This window comes from Sceloporus occidentalis, unplaced genomic scaffold (genome assembly GCF_023333645.1).
Source record: "Sceloporus occidentalis isolate IW3139 unplaced genomic scaffold, rSceOcc1.0.p SCAF_11, whole genome shotgun sequence".
Lineage (NCBI taxonomy): Eukaryota > Metazoa > Chordata > Lepidosauria > Squamata > Phrynosomatidae > Sceloporus > Sceloporus occidentalis.
The window spans coordinates 16,349,686-16,369,351 of record NW_028316991.1 but is presented as its reverse complement, the minus strand read 5'-3'; the positions used below and the strand labels follow the sequence as shown (position 1 = coordinate 16,369,351).

General features: G+C 33.1%; 1 protein-coding gene across 1 annotated transcript in view; it reads left to right on the top strand.

The window, feature by feature from the left end:
- The window catches only part of LOC149305636 (CUB and sushi domain-containing protein 3-like), a 403,051-nt gene that overhangs the window by 155,340 nt on the left and 228,045 nt on the right, over window positions 1–19,666 (top strand). Inside the window, exons 9-10 of the mRNA XM_089477264.1 lie at window positions 7,807–7,884; window positions 17,611–17,698. Coding sequence (XP_089333390.1) covers window positions 7,807–7,884; window positions 17,611–17,698 — 166 coding nt within the window. The remainder of the gene's footprint in view (window positions 1–7,806; window positions 7,885–17,610; window positions 17,699–19,666) is intronic.

Below are 19,666 nucleotides of genomic sequence, written 5' to 3'. Positions count from 1 at the left end.
AGCTTGCAATCTAATACATTCTGTTAGACAATAACGGTATCTTTACCAAAATTGATGATATATTTTCCATTGAGATAACTGTTTAGAATGGAGCAGTAATATGGATGCACTCACAGCCCAACAGAAGAAAGCATTAGCAAATCCAATATATATATATATATATATGTGCCTACCCAGAATCCCTTGTGGTTGTGAAAGCACCATGAGATTTCTGAGGGAAAAACAAGCCTTCTGGCTTGTCTGGTGTCTGTAGATGAGTGTTTTATAATGCTTCTACTACCCATTAAATTTAAGTGGAAGGGTTTCCATCACCTTTTACCCACAATAACTTATGTAATGGTATTTCTTAGCTACCCCAAGCCTCAACTATTAAGCCAGTATCACAACCTCATGCTGACGAGTCCCATGAAGGACGAAACAGCTGTCCATGAGTGGTGATCTGGCTATTGTACCTCTTCCCGAGTTTTGTCTAAAGGCTGTCTTGTACAGCGGGCAATTACTTTCAAGGGATCCATGTATAAAGTGGATATAGAGGCAAAGGTGATAATTGTTAACCTTATTTGCATGCGCCTACCCAGAATCCCTTGTGGTTGTGAAAGCACCATGAGATTTCTGAGGGAAAAACAAGCCTTCTGGCTTGTATGGTGTCTGTAGATGAGTGTTTAATAATACTTCTACTACCCCTATATATATATATATAGTTAAAAAAAAAAACTAACAAGAATTACATTCCTTTTGAGTCAGGATTAGGACAGTTAATAATCTAAATTAGGACATTTCCTCAATAAATTGAAATCACATTGATTTAACTGAATTTGTATGATATATGCATAGTTTTTTGGGTGTTTCATTCAGAGTATGTGCATGATTTTCCAGAAACGTTTTAGGGGATGAATAAAGCCAAAATCTAAAGCATACACTCTACCTCATCCCCACATTTTTCACAAATGGGTGATTTTCCCCTTTAGTTTTTCTTTTACCATTGTGGACTTTAATTGAAAATATCCTTGAATTTAGGGATATTTTTTGAACAATTATTTCTGCTATGTTGAATAAGAAAACTACTCTTTGTTGTACATTATTTAATTGGCTTTACTACTTCTTATTAAAAAATACTTAAACTTCTGACTTGTACAGACTGCTGTAGACCTTTTTTAAATTATTCGGATCATGTTTTCCATAATTGTGACATGCTTTTAGCTGCATGCAAAAATAAACAAATACATATACACAAAATAGGAAACAAATTGCTTACCATAATTCAAAAACAATAGACAAATTCAAAAATTACAAACCAACGTTCAACAGTAGAACACATAATTATACTATACGCAGATAATTAAGAATGTGTATAGGCACCGGATTGACCTTGCAGACTGTTAGATTTATCAGACAGTATTGTTATAATGAGTAGAAGGACAATCATTTTAATTCATTTGTTTTTGCTGAGTAAGAGCTTTGGCAAGCTTGGTCGTTTCTGTCTCTTCTCTCCTTCACCTAAGCACTTTGCTGAATTGGAGCTTTCACTGCATATAATTTACAAATCTGCTTATCGCTGTCAATTTCCTATTCATTTTTGGATTTTGTGAAGATCATCAGTTAAAAGCTCTCATATTTGTGTGTATATATAATGTATAATATATATATATATATACTGTATATAAATTCCTGTTTATATTTTGGTATAGTTTGTGCAAGTCTTCTAAGAGTTCTTTAAAAAGATTATTATTCCTATTCTTAAACAAATCTTGTGTTTGTTTCATTTGTTTGGATTTAGTAAAAAAAAAAAATCGCATTGGTCCACTCATCTCATTTTTTTTTGTTTGTTGAGGGACTGTTAGTGAATTAAGATATATACTTTATGTTCGTTTCCTGATCAGGACAGTAGTGCATGTTGAGCTCAAGCTGATATCCACTTACCTAGCATTAGTGTTTGTACCTTTCACCTCTGCTAGAAAACCATTTCGCACATCTAGAATGATCATCAGGGGTAGCTTTGGAGGTGCTAAACGTTCTAGGATGCCCTGTCTTTATTAAAAGCTAGTGGTGTAAGCATAGCAAGGAACTTCCCATGGTAGACTAACTGCAGCTTCCCTTCCTATGGTGATTGCCTTCATTCAGGAGATGGACTAGCTGTATGTAGGGGTACAGTTATCCACATGTAAGGACTAGGCTAGCTCAGTAGTATTTAGGGGGCCCAAAGTAAGCGGTAATGGGCAGGGAAGTGGACATGACCAAATTACTTTGAGACTTTGGGTCAAGTCTACCTTCTGTCTGCAGCATGCAAACTGTGTCTCTACCAAGGCAGGGACTCTATGCCTGTGAAGGAGCAGCTGCCAGAGTGAAGGGGACCAGCTGGGGGTAGGGCAGACCAAACCACTCTGACAGCAGAGGGTGTACAGAAATAAGTAAAAGCTTTTTTTTGCTGCACTCACCTGACTACCAGCTGTCTTTTCTGCTCTATATGTCTAGTTAACGTGCTCTAAAGAGTCTGCTATTTCTACCTTCCCTCTGGTTTTTCTGAATTTCTGGGTGAGGGGGGCAGTGCCACCTTTTGTCCACCCCAACGGACGCCCATGGTAGAAGTAGTAGTATCGATAACATCAGAATTAGTTTAAAATATATGTTGCTGTGACTACTTTTCAGGTTTTTTTTTTATTTATTTCCTGAAATACACATTAACTTATGATTGTGGTCACCACCTTGCTGATCTTACCCTGACATCAAATTTAGGTCGTTGCGAGAACGCTGTATAACAGCTTACAAAGCCTTACATATACTTACATCCTATTGAAGAAAATACAATGCAAAATGTGGCTGTATATTATATACAATAAAAGAAAAAGGAGTTTAAACTGAAGGGGCTGGGAGGATACTTTACGCTTTACGCGAGCTGAACTATTATCACTAAGAGTGATATCTGAGTTAGTGGTGATCTACAGGTGGGGGGGGCACGTAATCTGGCTCCATTTACTCCATGACTGGCTCCGCCGGCTTTCTTCCCCTTACCCTATACCTGTAAGGCTATTTTAGTTCTTATTGAATAGTTGTGAAAACGCTTTTGCTTCTTTACTTAATTTTATACAATACACATATTGCAAGTGCATCTCAAAAATAGCTTTTGCCTGAATTGGCATATAGTTGTATTAAATGTATTGCTGTCCATATATATATATATATATATATATATATCTATATATATATATATATATATATATATATATATCTCTATATATAGATATATCTATATAGATATATCTATATAGATATATCTATATATATATATATATATAGATATATAGATATATATATATATATATATATATATATATATATATATATATATAATGATAGGTGGTCTTTCATTTTCTTCTAACCAAATGGTAAGTCAGGTGGGATCACCATGGCAAACAATGGAGTAATTATACTCATTCTCCACGTTTTCATTTTGCACCAAAATAAGCTTTTAAGACATAACAAAAAAAATTACATTAAATATTAATTGGAGTGAATTTTAACATGCATGGGATAGGCATATGGCTATTATGATTAATGGAATAATGTGTCGACTAGGTGAGCTGTCCGGGTTTACATTGTACGTCTGAAGACCCTATGGCAGGGCTGCACAACTCTGGTCCTCAAGGGCTACAAACAGCCCAGGAATTCTACATATCCATTGCCTGAAACACAACTAGTTTAATTAATTTGTAATCGAGATGCCTGTGCTCAAGCTTAGATATGTAAAAACCATGTTCTGTTTGCGGCCCTCGAGGGCCGGAGTTGTGCAACCCTGCCCTATAGTGACCTGCCGAGCAGATACCATTGAACACAATAATGGAGTTATTTTTATTATAATACTTTGCATTGAATTTATAGAGTGGCAGCATGTTCTGTAGCCATGTTACATTAGGGGAGAGTGAAACATTGATATTAAAATGCAAAATATGTAGACTTGACAATAACATAAACATATCTTAAGACCTACTACTATAGAAGGAGAAGAATGCCCCCCCCCTACTGATCATACAGTCTATTTGGATATTGAGAGGAAATTAGATAGAAGATGAGCTTGATGGAGCCTGATTTTATTGCAGTGAATGTCATGTGGATCATCATCTGCTAAGTCATAATTAATTAGTTTGCAACAAGAGTTGTTTTAACATGAAAAAAACCCATAAACTTCAACTTAATTTTCAAGGTCTATGAAGGATCGAGTTCGTTAGTAAAACCTGATTTCATAATTTTAGTCAAAAATTTTTAGAATAAATTTGTAGTAAATAAAGAAATAAGTCAAGTGTGCAAATGCAAGTGAATGCAATGAACAATGATTGCCTATTAGTAAAGAAAAAGAAGACAAAATTAAATAATTGGCATTCATATTCTGAATCCTTTTTTGTGAATTATACAGTTTACATGTCATCCGAACATAAAATATCATGACAAATCCAAGAAAAAGTGCCTAGTTCCCGTCAATAAAAGGTGTAATAGGAAGGTACCAATAAGGTATATCAGCTTCTGTGTGTCTTGCTATGACCTGAATTATTATTACTATTATTATTATTATTATTATTATTAATTAATATTGTTTTTGCTGAGATCTGTATTCCCAAATATCTATCCTTATCATTAATTTAAAAACCCACATATTTATCTGAATTAAAACTAATAATAAAAAAAAAGAATATAACATTGATATTAATATTGTTAGAAAGGACCTTTGTTGCAAAACAAAGCACAGTCTGATCGAAAAGTAATAAAAAATACTGAAACATTTGTATCACATAATATCACAGTAAATGATACTGTGCATCGGCAGCTGTTAATGTTGTGTCAAGCTCTGAAAACATTAACCTGTATTTCTAAATGTATCACAATTATACTCGTCAAGAGTTGATGGAATTTCTATATTGTTGGTTTCGATAAAGCGTTCATTTTTTAAAAACACTCCATTGTAATTGATAGTTGCCTTTACTATACGATTCAGTGGGGTGTCTGAGTTTTAGCGTGACTTTAAATGTATAAATTGTTACATGTACTGTACATTTTAAACCATAAAAAACATCCTCTAGAATTCACTGGAAGTGTAGAAATCTGAAATAACACCAAACGCATGGCAGAAAAGCAAAGACGCAGTATACCATAATTTACAATATACTACAATGCCAATTTAACCCTTTAAGTGCAAAGTTATATATATATATATATATATTTATATATATTTATATATATTTAGCTGCGAGATAAATATAATTATTTCATGTAGGGGTATACAAACATAAACCAAATAGTAACTCAAAGTACTACTGGCAGTATCACATTGCCTGTAATGAGCTTCTCTTGTGGAAATGACTTGTGCTAATGTGCTTTCTTTAGACAGGGTGTGGTTGAGATTATGAGATAGTCTTGCTAAACAGGCACATACTGTACGTTTGAGCAGTTATCGATCATTCGGTGGGTTAGTGCCCTTGGGACTGAATGTCTTATTTGTGTATATGGTACTCATTTTTCATGAAAAAAATCTGCTTTTTCTACATAAGTCATTGAACCTAGTCCTTTGCCTCTTATAATTATGTTTATCAGTTTGAGTTTGTCATACTCTAGTAAACTTTTTCAGTGCTGTATAAGCTGTTTGCACTTTTATTTACAGAATCATCTCCATAATCAACATTATAGGAGGAAAGTCACGCCCATACGTATTTTATAAATGCAACTATCTCTCCTCCACCCTAATCAAATTATATTTACCAAAAACTGGTATTGTGGGGTTTTATGTATTCCAATTTTATTTTTATTCCTATTTGGGCCATTTATTTTTCTTTAAAGAGATTGTTCCAGAATTATCTCTGAGCATGCCAGTAAACTTTACCAATGAGCTTTGACACTCTTAAAACATTAACCCTTTAAGATTCTATTATAATGATTCATCAATGGTGGCAACCAATTGGTCTTAATCATTGATCTGATACTAGAAAATAGAACAGTAGGAAAAGCATTAATTGTGATATTCAGATGTAGGATAATAAGTTTAAAAACCCTGAGACTTGCGAACAGCCCTTGAGAGTTCCAAAATGTTCCCCTGGCATTGCTTGGTCATTATGAGTGAAGTGCTCTAGAACTAGAATTTAAAATTAATTTATTTAAATATAAATGTCTTCATTTAGATATTTCCTTTACCTACAAAGCATAAGTTCTTACATTGTACATTTTTACTAGTTGGCATGAATAGTTTTTATTTTACAGTTTCTCCCCCCATAGATTTTTTGCTAGTACAGTTTTACTTCTTAAATGGTTATCAGCCCAAATACTGACAAAAAGGCAGATGTACTGTAGATGCTTTTCTCAGTCGACTGGATCACATTATCTTTTGTCATAGTTGGGTGCATATAAATGGTTTAGCTTTTGTGCCAAGATTTTGAACCATTTGTGCAACATTTTCTCTGCATGAATTAATAAATAAGTAGTCTTTTAAAAGCTTTTGGCAAAATATCCAGATTCCAGTAATTTTATTTTCAATAATATAATTTTTCCCATTAGCTTTCCAGTACCTTTGCCTTTTTTAAGTCTGTGATATTTATATATCTATATATATATTTTTGTAACTACAATTAATTAAAAAAAAAATACCCTTTTGAAGAAATAGGTAAGCTTTGTAATATTTAAGTAGATATTGTACAAGCGTTGGGTCCACTTCAATTTGCACAGCATAAATGTAGTTGAAATATTTTCAAGCAAAAATCTCTGCTTAATATGTACTAGAAATTTGAATTCCATGCAAAATTGTACATTAAACTTTTTACACAGCTCTAATTGTCATGTTTTTGCACATACCTTATATTAACCATTTAATAAAAAGGTAATATTTCTTAGAAAGCAACTTAGACATTTTTAATGCTGTTTTGTATTGGCTCTTAATCGTGAACTGCTGTTCTCACAACCCTGATTGTTTTTATTTGCTCATTTAATTCAATATTTTTTTTCTACCATTTCCAGCTTAACCCCTTAAGGACAATGGGCGGTCCCAAAACCCATTTAAAATAGTGTATTTTGAACGGGCTTTGTCATTAAGGGGTTAAATTAGACTTATGTGCCAAATTTATACCAATAAATACCACTAGAGAAGGGTAACATTCTTCTACTTTAATTTAATTAAAGTGTGTACAGTAAGGATGCATTGAAATTGTATAATTCTACACGGTTCATTTCGTATGTTTTTAAAGGATTCCTATATGTATCCAATACTGTAGAAGGTTTTAAACATAAATACATTGTGTTTTACCCCAGTCTGATTAAACCCGCATCCTAGCATCCTGATTTTTTTTTTTCTCTTTCACTACTGCTTTATATTTTCAACTTTGCAGATTGCAAATATCAAATTCTGGTTATGAGTTTCTATTTTTTTTTTTTTTTGTACGATACACACTGGGAATGTGTTTTACTGCGTACACTAAATGGAAATAGCTTCACGGAAAAGAGGTAGCTTCACCTACAATCGGCTGATTGATGGCTCACCTTAAAAGATCAAAAGATCTCATGACAGTTACACGGCTTGAGCGAGCCCCGAACCCGTATACTCAAATAGTTCAACTGGAACTGTCAGACCTAAAGCACTTGTGTGGAATACCACCTACAGTTGTCTTGACAATGGGTTTCAGAAGTTATTTTAGACGTATTTCTGCACAAATCCTTTGTAAAATCTAGACATTTACTTATATGAGCCTTATGCTAATGACAAAAAAAACAACAATTATAATCACGAAAATCCATTGTTTCACCTTATATGTGTTCTTTGTTTGTTTTCCTAACTAGTGAAAAAGTCCATAGATTTTAAATCTAGAGGATTTAAATTGTTCCCAGGGAAAGACCTCAGCAGCAAGTTTTCTATCTGTGAGTGGAACTGTTTTTGTTACTATTTCTGGTGCTACATTGATCTTTTTTTTTTTTTTTTTATTTTTTTTTTTTTATTTCTGCTTTTTCTTTGATTGTTATCATGTTATATACATATAGAAAAGTTGTATCATTGCCTGTAAATGAATTTACTTTTAAATCTGCATGTTGTTTAAGCTCAAGATCAGATTTTTATCGATTGATTTACAATGTGCTCTACGTTTTCAAGCTTGCATATATTTTAATAAAACATGCATTTAATTAACAGCCATGTAGTAAATGAAAAGAACAAAAAATAGAATATTTGAGAGGCAATCTGTGAATCCTGTCTGTCTTTTCATTAGTTGTAGAATGCATATGAGACATCATATATCCTTTTGAGACCCCAACCCATTATTAGTATCCTTAATAGTGGGTAATTTTGGGGACAAAACCTAAGCTGTAATGATGAGCTAAGCAATCCTATATATATATATATATATATATATATATATATATATTCAAGATTAGTCTTATGGAAGAAGTAAATAACACGAACTATTATTAACAGTGTTATTATAGTTGTTATATTTAGGAGATTTCATACATCTTTAACAATATTTAAGAAACAAAATGCATAGAAAAGTCTAAAGTGATATTTATTTATCTAAATATCACTTTTTGATGAATTTACTCATACAATTAAAGAGGTATAATACCACATATAAGAATTAAGATATGCTGTAGTGTATGCATACTACATAAATTAGATACTTTTATGTTTGCTCTGTTTGTTGAGAACAGAGTCTGGTTTGAGAAGCCAAACAATGATTTTGACAATCACACGCCTATTATCAATACAAGGATAAATTCATCAAAATTCACGTATTAACCCTATAACAACCATTAATAACATGATGCATATTTTGTTTTCTACATATTGTTTTTGAAAATATTGTATGTGACGTAAGCATGGACTTGAAACGAAGCAAATTAATAAAAAGTGTCCACACTTTTTAAATTTAATACTGGAATTGAGGGGACACAGGGATAGTTATTCCCGGTCTTCTTTTCTCAATATTAATATATTATATAATGTTTCTTTTTATCTTAAACTGCTCATGTATGTCACAGTGGAAAGGGTGTACTTTTGGTTCGTAACTTGCGCATGATAGCATGACACCCAGAGTACATTAAAATGTTTATAGATCAGCTAGTTAGAAATTCTATGGGTTTGTATGCTTTCCGTTGGAGGAACTATGTGTGGAATCACTTTAAGCATATATCAGTATATTAAATATGGATTCTTATGTATGGACTATTACATACATACAAAAGCAGGATACCTTGTTCCTTATCAGTATGCAGCGTATGTATAAAAAGTCATTCTGGTGCAAAGTTTGAACATGGGTCCAATCAACAAGACCATTCTATTGATCATAAAGTTTATAAGATCACTTCTCTAACCAGAATCCCTTTTTATACACAATATCCACGTTTTCTGATATCTCCAGAGCATTCTCATTTTTTTTATGCATATTTGCATAATGCTATCCAAAGGAACAGTTAAACAATAATCTTTTGACAATACATGAACGTATGACCATATTCCTCCTGTTGCTTATGAAAACAATTTGCCGATTGTTATTGGTAATTTAATTAAATCTTTCATTCATTATTTTCAGCATGTAAGAGCCATAATCATGTGGTGTTGCTCTAAAAACAGCAGATGAAAAAGTAGAATAGACAAAATTAATGAAATCACAAAAATATTTGTATAATATCTTTCTTCTAGAATAAGTAGAATTTAGAAAACGTACTTTAATAACATCATATTCATCAACACCAAAAGTTGAAAGAATGTATAGAAGCCTTTATGGAAGAAAAAAAAATCAGCACAAAAGTATAAAATATATAAAATCTATAATTTAGAAATTGTTACACGTCATTGCATTTCTACATAGTTGTTAAATTGTCAATTATGTAAAGGTTTAAAATGCTTTTGGTATAATTATTCTGGAACTTCTGTTTTATATAACAAACATGAAATCCTTCACATTAAATACATTTTTAAATATATATTTTTTTAATATAAATATGCAAATGAAATATTAATGCCACTTGTAATTCACACCCTCCAGAAAGCTATGTATATTTTATAGTTTTCCTAATTTAATTATTGCATGTAACGTGTTCTTATGCATTTACATGTTATTGCTTGAGTATCAGGTGTCATCGTTATTCGTTGATACAGAGATTAGAAATAAGTGTGTCATGGGGTTCATCAGAAATATGGAGAAGTATATTAATTAACAAGAAGCAGGAGGTAGTGTCTTTGCATTGCCTTTCCTTTGAGAAGAGAAATATACTATAATTACTTTTAATATATATATTTATATACATATTTTTATATATATATATGTTTATATTTATATATATATTTATATATACATATAGTTGGAAAAAATAAAGTGAAGCGGTTGGGAAGCAGCAATAATCTTAAACTATATTGATAAATTACATTTCCAAACATATTTTGCAGTTACTTCAAAACATCACAATATGTGTTGGTCTCATCCATTATACTAATAATACTAAGCCCCCTTACTTTATAGCAAATTAATATGTCATAGTTATTATTATACAGAATCTGGCACCATTTGTGGCAATTCTCAAAAATGGTGTCACCACAGTTACAGAGATGATTGTACTTCCAGGGTACAATCAAATGTATAGGCAGTACATTTAGTTGAAAGATATCTAGAGTTTCATACCCTGAGCGTCGGAGGCTTGGATATAATGTAAAGCTGTTAGGCATATGGCATATAATGAATTATAGTTGCACAGTTTAATTTACTTGCAGTTTATGTACACATTATTGTGATTAGGGCTGAAGAGCACATATCCAAGAAACATTTTGAACAACAGAAAGAAACATATCAGGGGAAGGATATGGGTCCCAAATAGGGACTGTTTCTCCTAAGGAGATAAAAGGTAGACTGAGAAATTTTACTGACCAGTATGAGCCACGGGAGAACTCATCCTCCACACAAACTCATGTTTGGAGTGCTTCTGTAGGAGCCCCGAGTTACCCGTAGGTGAAAGGGAAAAGGGGTGTCTATACCAGTTCCAGGTCGGCCATAGCTTCCCCTCCTGCTAAACTAGGCTAAGCCAGCTCATTTATTCTTCATAGTATTATTATTGCTGAAACTGAAATTTTAAAAATATATTAACTAAAATATTCTCAAAAGAAAACACTGTTCACATTGCCTATATATATATATATATATATATATATATATATATATATATATATACATATAGAGTTCGATAAATGTTTGATTCTATGTTACAAATAACGATAGGGTTATGCATCAATATTATGTTACTAGTTAGCTTCCGAGAAGTATGGCCTTAGACCATAGATCAATACTTATTTCATAAGTATACCCCAGGTGTTTTCTATAATCACTCCCATACTGCCCATAGAATTTGAAGGATTATGCTTCTAAGTAAGGCAGATGTTACGTTTCTGATTCTTCCAGGAAACTTACAGAAAAACAAATTCACAATGTGGCTTGTTCTGCAGTTTACACAATGCATCTCTGTAGGGCTGGCTTATGGTGCAGAACTCGATGGAACGCTTGCTGTGATAATCGCTAATTAGCCAGTTTTGCTGAGCATGTCTTATCCCATTGATCTATAGGCGTCACAGAATGACCCGTACACACATTTAAGCCCAGAATATCATTAAACAATACAGAATATGGAGCTTTCATAAATCCAATGCAGTAACAAGACTGTTACAGAGACCATTTGATTTGGTAGCGATGGAGTTTACAGATCAATTGTGCACAAAGCCCAGCAGTTGCCATCATGCATTTAATATTATTACTTGACACTTATATTTGCTATTTTTTGGGATATCATGTAACTGCTATGAACTTGAATTGAAGTGGCTCTTTAAATTGTGATTAACTAACTAGGTATTAATTACAAACCACTTAGCATTATATAGACGTATGTAAATCTCATGGGACTAAAATAATGTGTAGGTTATTAGCTACATTAATGAGCTTGGATTTAGTGCGACGAGTGGAAAAGAAGCCAGATAGTAATTGCTTCAAAAGAGTACAAAGGGTCAAGACATGAATAATTGAAAACAGAATACCTACTAAAAGCCTTGATATAAATATTTGGGGAAATGCATATTAGCACTTTGAAAGACTCGTTTTGAGATCAAGTACGTCACTACATTTTCATTAACCCTTTCCCATCGAAAGATGCAATATAATTTTTTTTAACATACATTTAGAGGGACAGTTTATTGTCCATGGCAGTCTCATCAAAGAAAAATACATATTAAAGTACTTTTTTAAGTACTATTCGCATCACTTACAGTTTACACAATTGATGCTTTGAGAAGCCAATACGCTTCAGGAAAGCACCCCCATTGAAATCATTGGAAGCGCTTTCTGTGCGTTGGAGAGGTCTTCTGAGACCTCTCCATGACATTCACTGAGTCAGCACTAGAGATGGTTGGTTGGGTATATCACTTGCCAGTATTTGTGTTTGGCCGAACATATCTCTTGCATAGGAAATAGCTGGATGTGGGCAAAGAGGCAAATAAATATATGTGGGGTTAGCCAAATCCCCCATGCATTTACAAAGGAGGACACCAAATACATTTAAAGGACCTCTGAGACAACCTACATTCAAATGAGTGTCTCTTTAAATCCTGTAGAATGTCTTGTATTTGTCAGAAATACACGGTGGGAATTAATGGTATATATTCCCTATTATAGCAGCATTCTAGAGAGCAGCTTTTACTTTTTCTATATATGTGAGCGCGTACGCCGATCAGGAACTCAGCATATTATTAAAGTATAAGGACGTGCCATGTGCACAGTGTGTCTGCCAATTACAGCATCTCCATCGGGAAATATTGATTCCTCGGTGGGATGTTAGATTTTCTAAAAACAAGACTAGTATCTAGCAGTCATTTGTCACTTTTGTACAAATATCCGTCCCTAGGCAGCACAGAGTTAAGCTTTTTATAATTATTTTTTATTATTATTTATAATTATTTATATCACAACACTACTAATTATTCGTTGATTTGAAGAAAAACAAATCAAACACAGTTGAATACAATATGGATACACAATTATTTATGAATAATTAATCATTAATAGATATAGTAGTTCTTGGCTTTTGTAACATCTATCTTTAGTTTATCTAAAACATTATTATATATTTTTTCACTTGTTTTGTTCCTGTAAAATATTACAAGAGAGATAGAATATGTAATAAACAAATCTAAATTTAATTAACACAGGGGATTTTTTTTAAAGTTTTTTAATTTTCATAAACCAATTTATTAACACATTAACATTTCATACGTATGCTTTAGTGCCATTTTATTATAAATTATTATATTGAATTAACATTTTACGTTTTAGTTTGACTTTATTATTTTCTATATTTTTTCCTTTTTCAGTTCTTGTAAATCATTTATATTACTAAACAATTAAAAATAATATGCATGTGTGATTTATTTGAAATGGTTCTCCTGATCACCCAATCCATCTAGTGGATAATTGGAAAAACTTTTATGTATTTAACTTTTACATTAACAGTAGTAACATATTCATTTAGGTTGAGAGAAAAAACATAAGTCTATCAAGTTTATCATTTAAATGTTGCTGTTCCAGAAGAAGGCAAAAATTCTACATTTAAGTGATTTCCAATTGTGCCTCAAAAAAAAAAAGGAAAAAAACTCCAAAATGGTAATTGGATTTTTCACTGAATCAACAAATTAACAACCATAAATTATATTTCATAGAATTTGAAGGCAGATTAGAACTATTTGGCCGAATCCGATCTTCCTGATGTTTTAACATCGTTACATACACTTAAATACATAGTACCTTAGTCGTTCCTTGGTCTTTGATTCAGGATAGCTATCTGCTTATCCCATGTAAACTTAAATCCCTCACTGTTTTAGCATCTACTCCTGGGAGGCTGGTCCACCAACCTACCACTCTCTATGTAAAGTAAAACCTCATGCTACATCTAAACCTCTGGTTCTAGTTTTTGATTATGACCTGTAGGATATCTGTATACAAGCAGGGATATCAATCGTAGTATCCAAATAAGAATTACCCATTGGGCTTGAATATCTTTTAAATAAAGCAGACTATGAGAACAGTTCAGATACTGTGACGATGAGCATTTGCCCATTCATCTTCATGCATTTCCATTTTCCTTAAGTCTTATTCACAAGTTGGGATATTTTTCCGCATTAAGCTTTATGATCAGACAATTTTTCATGTGCAGAACTGAAATGTTACCGTTCGGGGGAAAGTTACTTTTGGGATCTTAAGGGAGGACAGACACAAAAACATCCGTTTCATGCATAAAGTCTTAAACGCAAGTGAAATGGCCTTTGAATTATTTTATGTTGACAATATGTTCAAAATATACGTATCATTACAAGACGTATAATAATATTCTAATGTGTGTGTATATGTATGTGTATATATATATGTGTATATATATATATATATATATAAAAATTGCAATAATATATTTTAATCACTGCAACATAGTACATGCATTGTGCAGCCACTCATTATTCAATACACAGCTTGTAATATTTGTCTCTGAATCCATAAGACAATAAGACAAGAAAACGAGGACTGAAATCTTAAGGGCAGAAGAATATGAGATCTTAAGAAGTCAGTGGGGGATCCGTTTCTTTAGAGTAAATTCATCAGCCCCGATAGCTTGGAGTTAAGTTTACTACTTGTCCTACATTCATCTTTTTTTGGAATACTGAATAAAAATAAAAATCTTCCTATTGAAATTTAAATCTAGACACCTAAATTATGTTATTTGCCAGAGATTGTATCTTAAAATGTTCCAGAAACACTAGGAAAGATAATGCAGAACTTCCCAACTGCCTTTGTTCACAGCTGGTAGTCAAATTGCTATAAACCCCCCTCCTGACTGGTTGAACGGCACCAAACACAAGCAGCATATATTTTAGAAGGGAAAAAAAAGATAAATAAAGGTAAACAAATAAATAGGTATATTTCTTTGTGTTATATTAAATAATTTCTATTTAGACTAAAACAAAAAGAAGTCAATTTGGTAAAGTTAATGGGGTGAATACAAAAGTATACACAATATATAACTGGATCTAAAAAATGCAAGATATGATAGATACATTATTTGATTATATAATGCAATTTTATGATTTGGACTATTCATTTCAGTGTATATATCTAAATATAATATATATATATATATATATATATATATATATATATATATATATATGTGTGTGTGTGTAATTATGCCTTTAAAATGCAAATTCAAAACTAACACATCATTGCTATTTAACCATGTTCATTCGTAGTTTTAGCAGTGAATATTGTTATTCGCTGTAACTCTTATGGGAAAATTTGTTTTCTATTATTTTGCAGTTTTTTTTAGAGGCATTGCAAAATCAAAAAGGCTTTCGTGTGTCCCCCCCCCCCCCCCCCCCCGTATTTCAGTTAAGGCAGTGAATCCTTTCCCTAAGACATAGCATGATGCTTTTATGCCCAGCTGGATAGGGAGGTTGTCTGGAAATTAAATAAAGAAAGACACAGGGAAACTGTTGATAGGAAGTAAACCACTGAGACGTTATTCGAGAAACGGTTATGTACCAAAAAAAAAAAGCAAAACAAAAAAAAAAGCAAAAATAAATGAGAGTAAATATTAGAGCAACAAAGCCATGGATAGGAATGACAGATCACTGAAGCTAAACAGAGTACTTAGTGCACTATTTAACGTTTACTACGAAAAATGACTTTTTTGATGACTTTTATATAAAACTATACTTTACTTTTCCTCCTGGACATAAAATGTAGTCATCCGTGGCAGTCATCCATTTAGTAACTGGGCTATAAGAAATCCAATACTTTGCAATGCAGCTCAAATTTATCTGGCAATCAAAGATTTAAATTTCACTTGAAACATTTAAACAAGTTATGAAAAAAGGTAAAAGAATAATGAGCCAACATAAAGCAGAATAGTACAAACAATGGCCGGAACATGGAACGCACACATGCTTTAGAGACAGAGGGATCTATTCACTAAAGTGAGAGTTTGTATGAGAGTTGCATCTCAGATTTGTGACTTCACTATACATTATGAAGATTCAACTCCAGAGAGCGTCTACTATAGGAAGAGCTTGTCGGGCTCTGTGTAATAGTTAAAATGTGAACTTTCTTCAAAGTCTCCTTGAATGATACTTTATAAAGGGCCAGCTCAATCCTTCCTCCTTTAGAAAACCTGCTACTGTTGGCCCTTCATAATTAATAGCCAAGTAAGAGCTACAACTGCAGACTCTCCTGACAACTTTTTCTTTAGTGAATAAACCCTAAAATTTTCCTCGAACCAGACAATTCATTTATTGGCCTTCATCTGGTTGTCTAAGAACATCCTTCTCAAATCAGTTCTCCCTTTCTCCATATTACTACACAACCATCTGGATCCCAGAAGGGTTCCCCATAGAAGGTTCAGACAATCATATGTCTACATGGTTCCATGCCAGAAGAATTATGTTATTCTTCATTGGTGAACAGGTGTGATGACATAATGTAATCAGTGTGCCAAGTTGATTGGTTGGTTGCACTGTACCATGGCTACAATGCAGGGATCTGCATTAAGGTCAGTTTCATTCCTTTTTCATTTTGACAACCCTATAGCATTAGCACCAAGTGACATTGTGTCAATCGGTATAAACACTCTTTAAGATCATCATCACTCTTCCAGTCACCGGTCTGCCATTTCTCCCTGAATATCAAAAATCTTGAAATGGAAAGATTGCATTATAGCCATCATTTATTATATAGTCTGATACTGGTCCTTTTTGTTAAGTCTGCAGAACTCACTTCTCCAACCACCCTCTAATTTGCTGAACACCAATATATATTTACTACACCTCTAGTTCTTTCTACTCAACCTTTTAAGGACACACGCCACTAGGTACAGTGTGCAATGGAGCCTGTGGTGGCTTGACACAGACCTCCATAGTATAAATGGTCCAGCCGGAGACATCAGAAATCTCTCTTGTACCCATCCCAATGATAAGTAGTGAATCAGGGGACCTGATTAACAAATAGGACAGTCTGCCCCCCATTTTCCAGCAAAAAAATGTCTTCTCCCCAGACCTACCTCTCTAACAATACTCCTCTGTCTCAGAGACAAGTATACGAATTCATCATAATATTTAATATAATTTTTTTAGTTTAAATATTCTTAGCATTTTATGGTGCATATTTTGTAGATTTTATTTTCTGTCCTACCTATTAAAATATTATTTTCCTTTTTATCCAATGTTATTTTTTGGAAAGGCCTTGTAGAATTTTATGGTTCTCACATCTATTTACTTGAATAATGAGCTGGCTCTGTATTGTAAAACAAACAATCGGCTTTGTAAAGCAGGATGACATTTATCCTAAAGCGGCCTATGCCAAAAATACTTATTTCAAAACAAAAGAAGTCAAAAATGGGGACGGTATATGGGTTTTATTAAAAGGCTATCAAGGTCTCTTATTTTTTATTTGTCTACCAAATAGATAGATGTTGTTCATGTATGTATTAAGTGTGGTACAAATATTTATATACAAAATATAGAAATTTATACATGTGTATCTTTTTTATGTTTTAAAATCTATTTTCTTTCATTTACAGTAAATGAAGGAGGCATTAAACAAGCGTCAAATATGTGTCCTGATCCAGGAGAACCAGAAAACGGAAAAAGAATAGGCTCTGATTTTAGGTAAAACTTTAAATCCAGCATTGGGCAACTTAGGCAATTTACTTAGAACATTATTTACCTATAGCTTTGATTTATATTGAAACTGAAGGAAAATATGACGTTTTTATTACTAACTCTGCTTCTCCCTAACCATCATCTCATTACTAAAATGTTTAATCGCAATGACCAACGCGTTTTATTCCAAAAATATATATATTTTTCCTGAATTTTGACAATAATCACATATCTAAAGAATGGCAATTCACATATTGTTATTTGGAGTGCTTCATTAAATCCAGAGAGTTTCAGTGGCAACTTACATTGGCTGTGCATGCATGAAGAATGTCGGTAAGAGTCTATATGGTTTTTTTAAAACACGTTAATGCAAAAAAAATCTCTTTATTTAATAATCACAGGGGTTAGTGAATGTCAATGGATTGTTGATTGGTGTTTCACCCATCGGTAAGACCAAATTTAGTATTGATTTAGAATTTTTAGCATTAAATTGGATAGGTACAGTTAGCTGCCAATATAGATAGTTACTGATCATACTAATGACATGTTAAGAGTTTGTGATCTGTATAAAATGTGGTTCTACCCGTATAGAAAACATTTCAACAATAAATCAGTTCCAAAAATGAAAGATCTTTTATTGATATACACTCTTATTTTATACAAAACAAATGTGAGAGGCTCAACCAAAGTACAGACAGCCGCCTCATAGCCCGTCCTACAGTGTGCCCCCACTTGGGAGCATCTCAAGTTGTAGCTCAAGTAGTCATTGACATATCCTGTCCTAAGGCATTCCGAAACCAAAATATGAGGCAAGTTTCCCAACGCAAGAGGGAACCAAACAATTGGTTGTCCTTCCTTGGTTGAACATCTCACAGTTTAAAGGTAAATTAAGAGGTAGACCTTCTTGCTGTCTTGTGCCTAGAGAGATGGCAGCCATACCCCACTGACAAGGCCAATGAAGAACAAAACGTTTGTCTGGGGTTATTGGTTTCCTCGTGCCCAGGAAATTTGCATCACATTTTAGTTCTGGACTTCCCTTGGTGCAGGATCAGAATGATATGTAGATTGAGCTAAAGATTGTCACAAGAGAGCTAAAACTTGGGATGCTTCCAAGTGGAGAACGCAACGTAGGACTAGCTATGAAGCAGCTGTCCGTCCTTGGTTGAACGGTACAAATTCGTTTTGTATAGTACATTTTTATTTATTGGGAAAGAATAACATAAAATAAAACATGTAGAATATTTTACATTTTACCTCTTGGTTCAAGGAGGCCTTAAGCAGAATGAATTAATGATGTTTATCATTAAAGGTGATTGTTCACATAACAGATTATCTAAATTCTTACACTTATTTACAGCATATTATTGGTTTCTCCTCTTCTAACTTATTTAAATGTAACACACACTCCATCTATATATTTAATTGTCCTTTCTTTTCAGCAATGCGGTATAGCCACTGTAGAACATGTAGCATGCATCTCTAATGCCTTAACTAATGTTACATAAGTGTAATAGGCTTATGGACCTGCATGTAACAATATTAGGTTAAGTATAACGCTTACTGCTTATTAAAGGGTTATATAACCTGTATGTGACCGTGGTGGTTTAATAAGCACCAGCATGTGCTTGTTAAGCGAGTGCAACTTGCTGGGCTGTGAGTAGTTGGAGCCCGTGTTAGGGCGAGCATGCTGTCACCCCTGCCAGCCGTTAAACCGTGAATTGGCTGAACAGAGTTAAACTGCTGTTTTTTGTTTCTTTTGGAAAGAAAATTATGTTTATTTTATTTTTTTGCTTTAATAAACCATGCTCCTGTTTTAGGTTTTCTTTCTGTTGAAAAACCCGTCCACTAAGAATTAGATATTAGCGAACGTTATATGAAACACTCATCTACGTTCACCATGCAGGCCAGAAGACTGGATTTTCCGAGTGGATGTAGAGGGGAAAAAAAAGATAATCGTTGTTAGCCTAGTATATG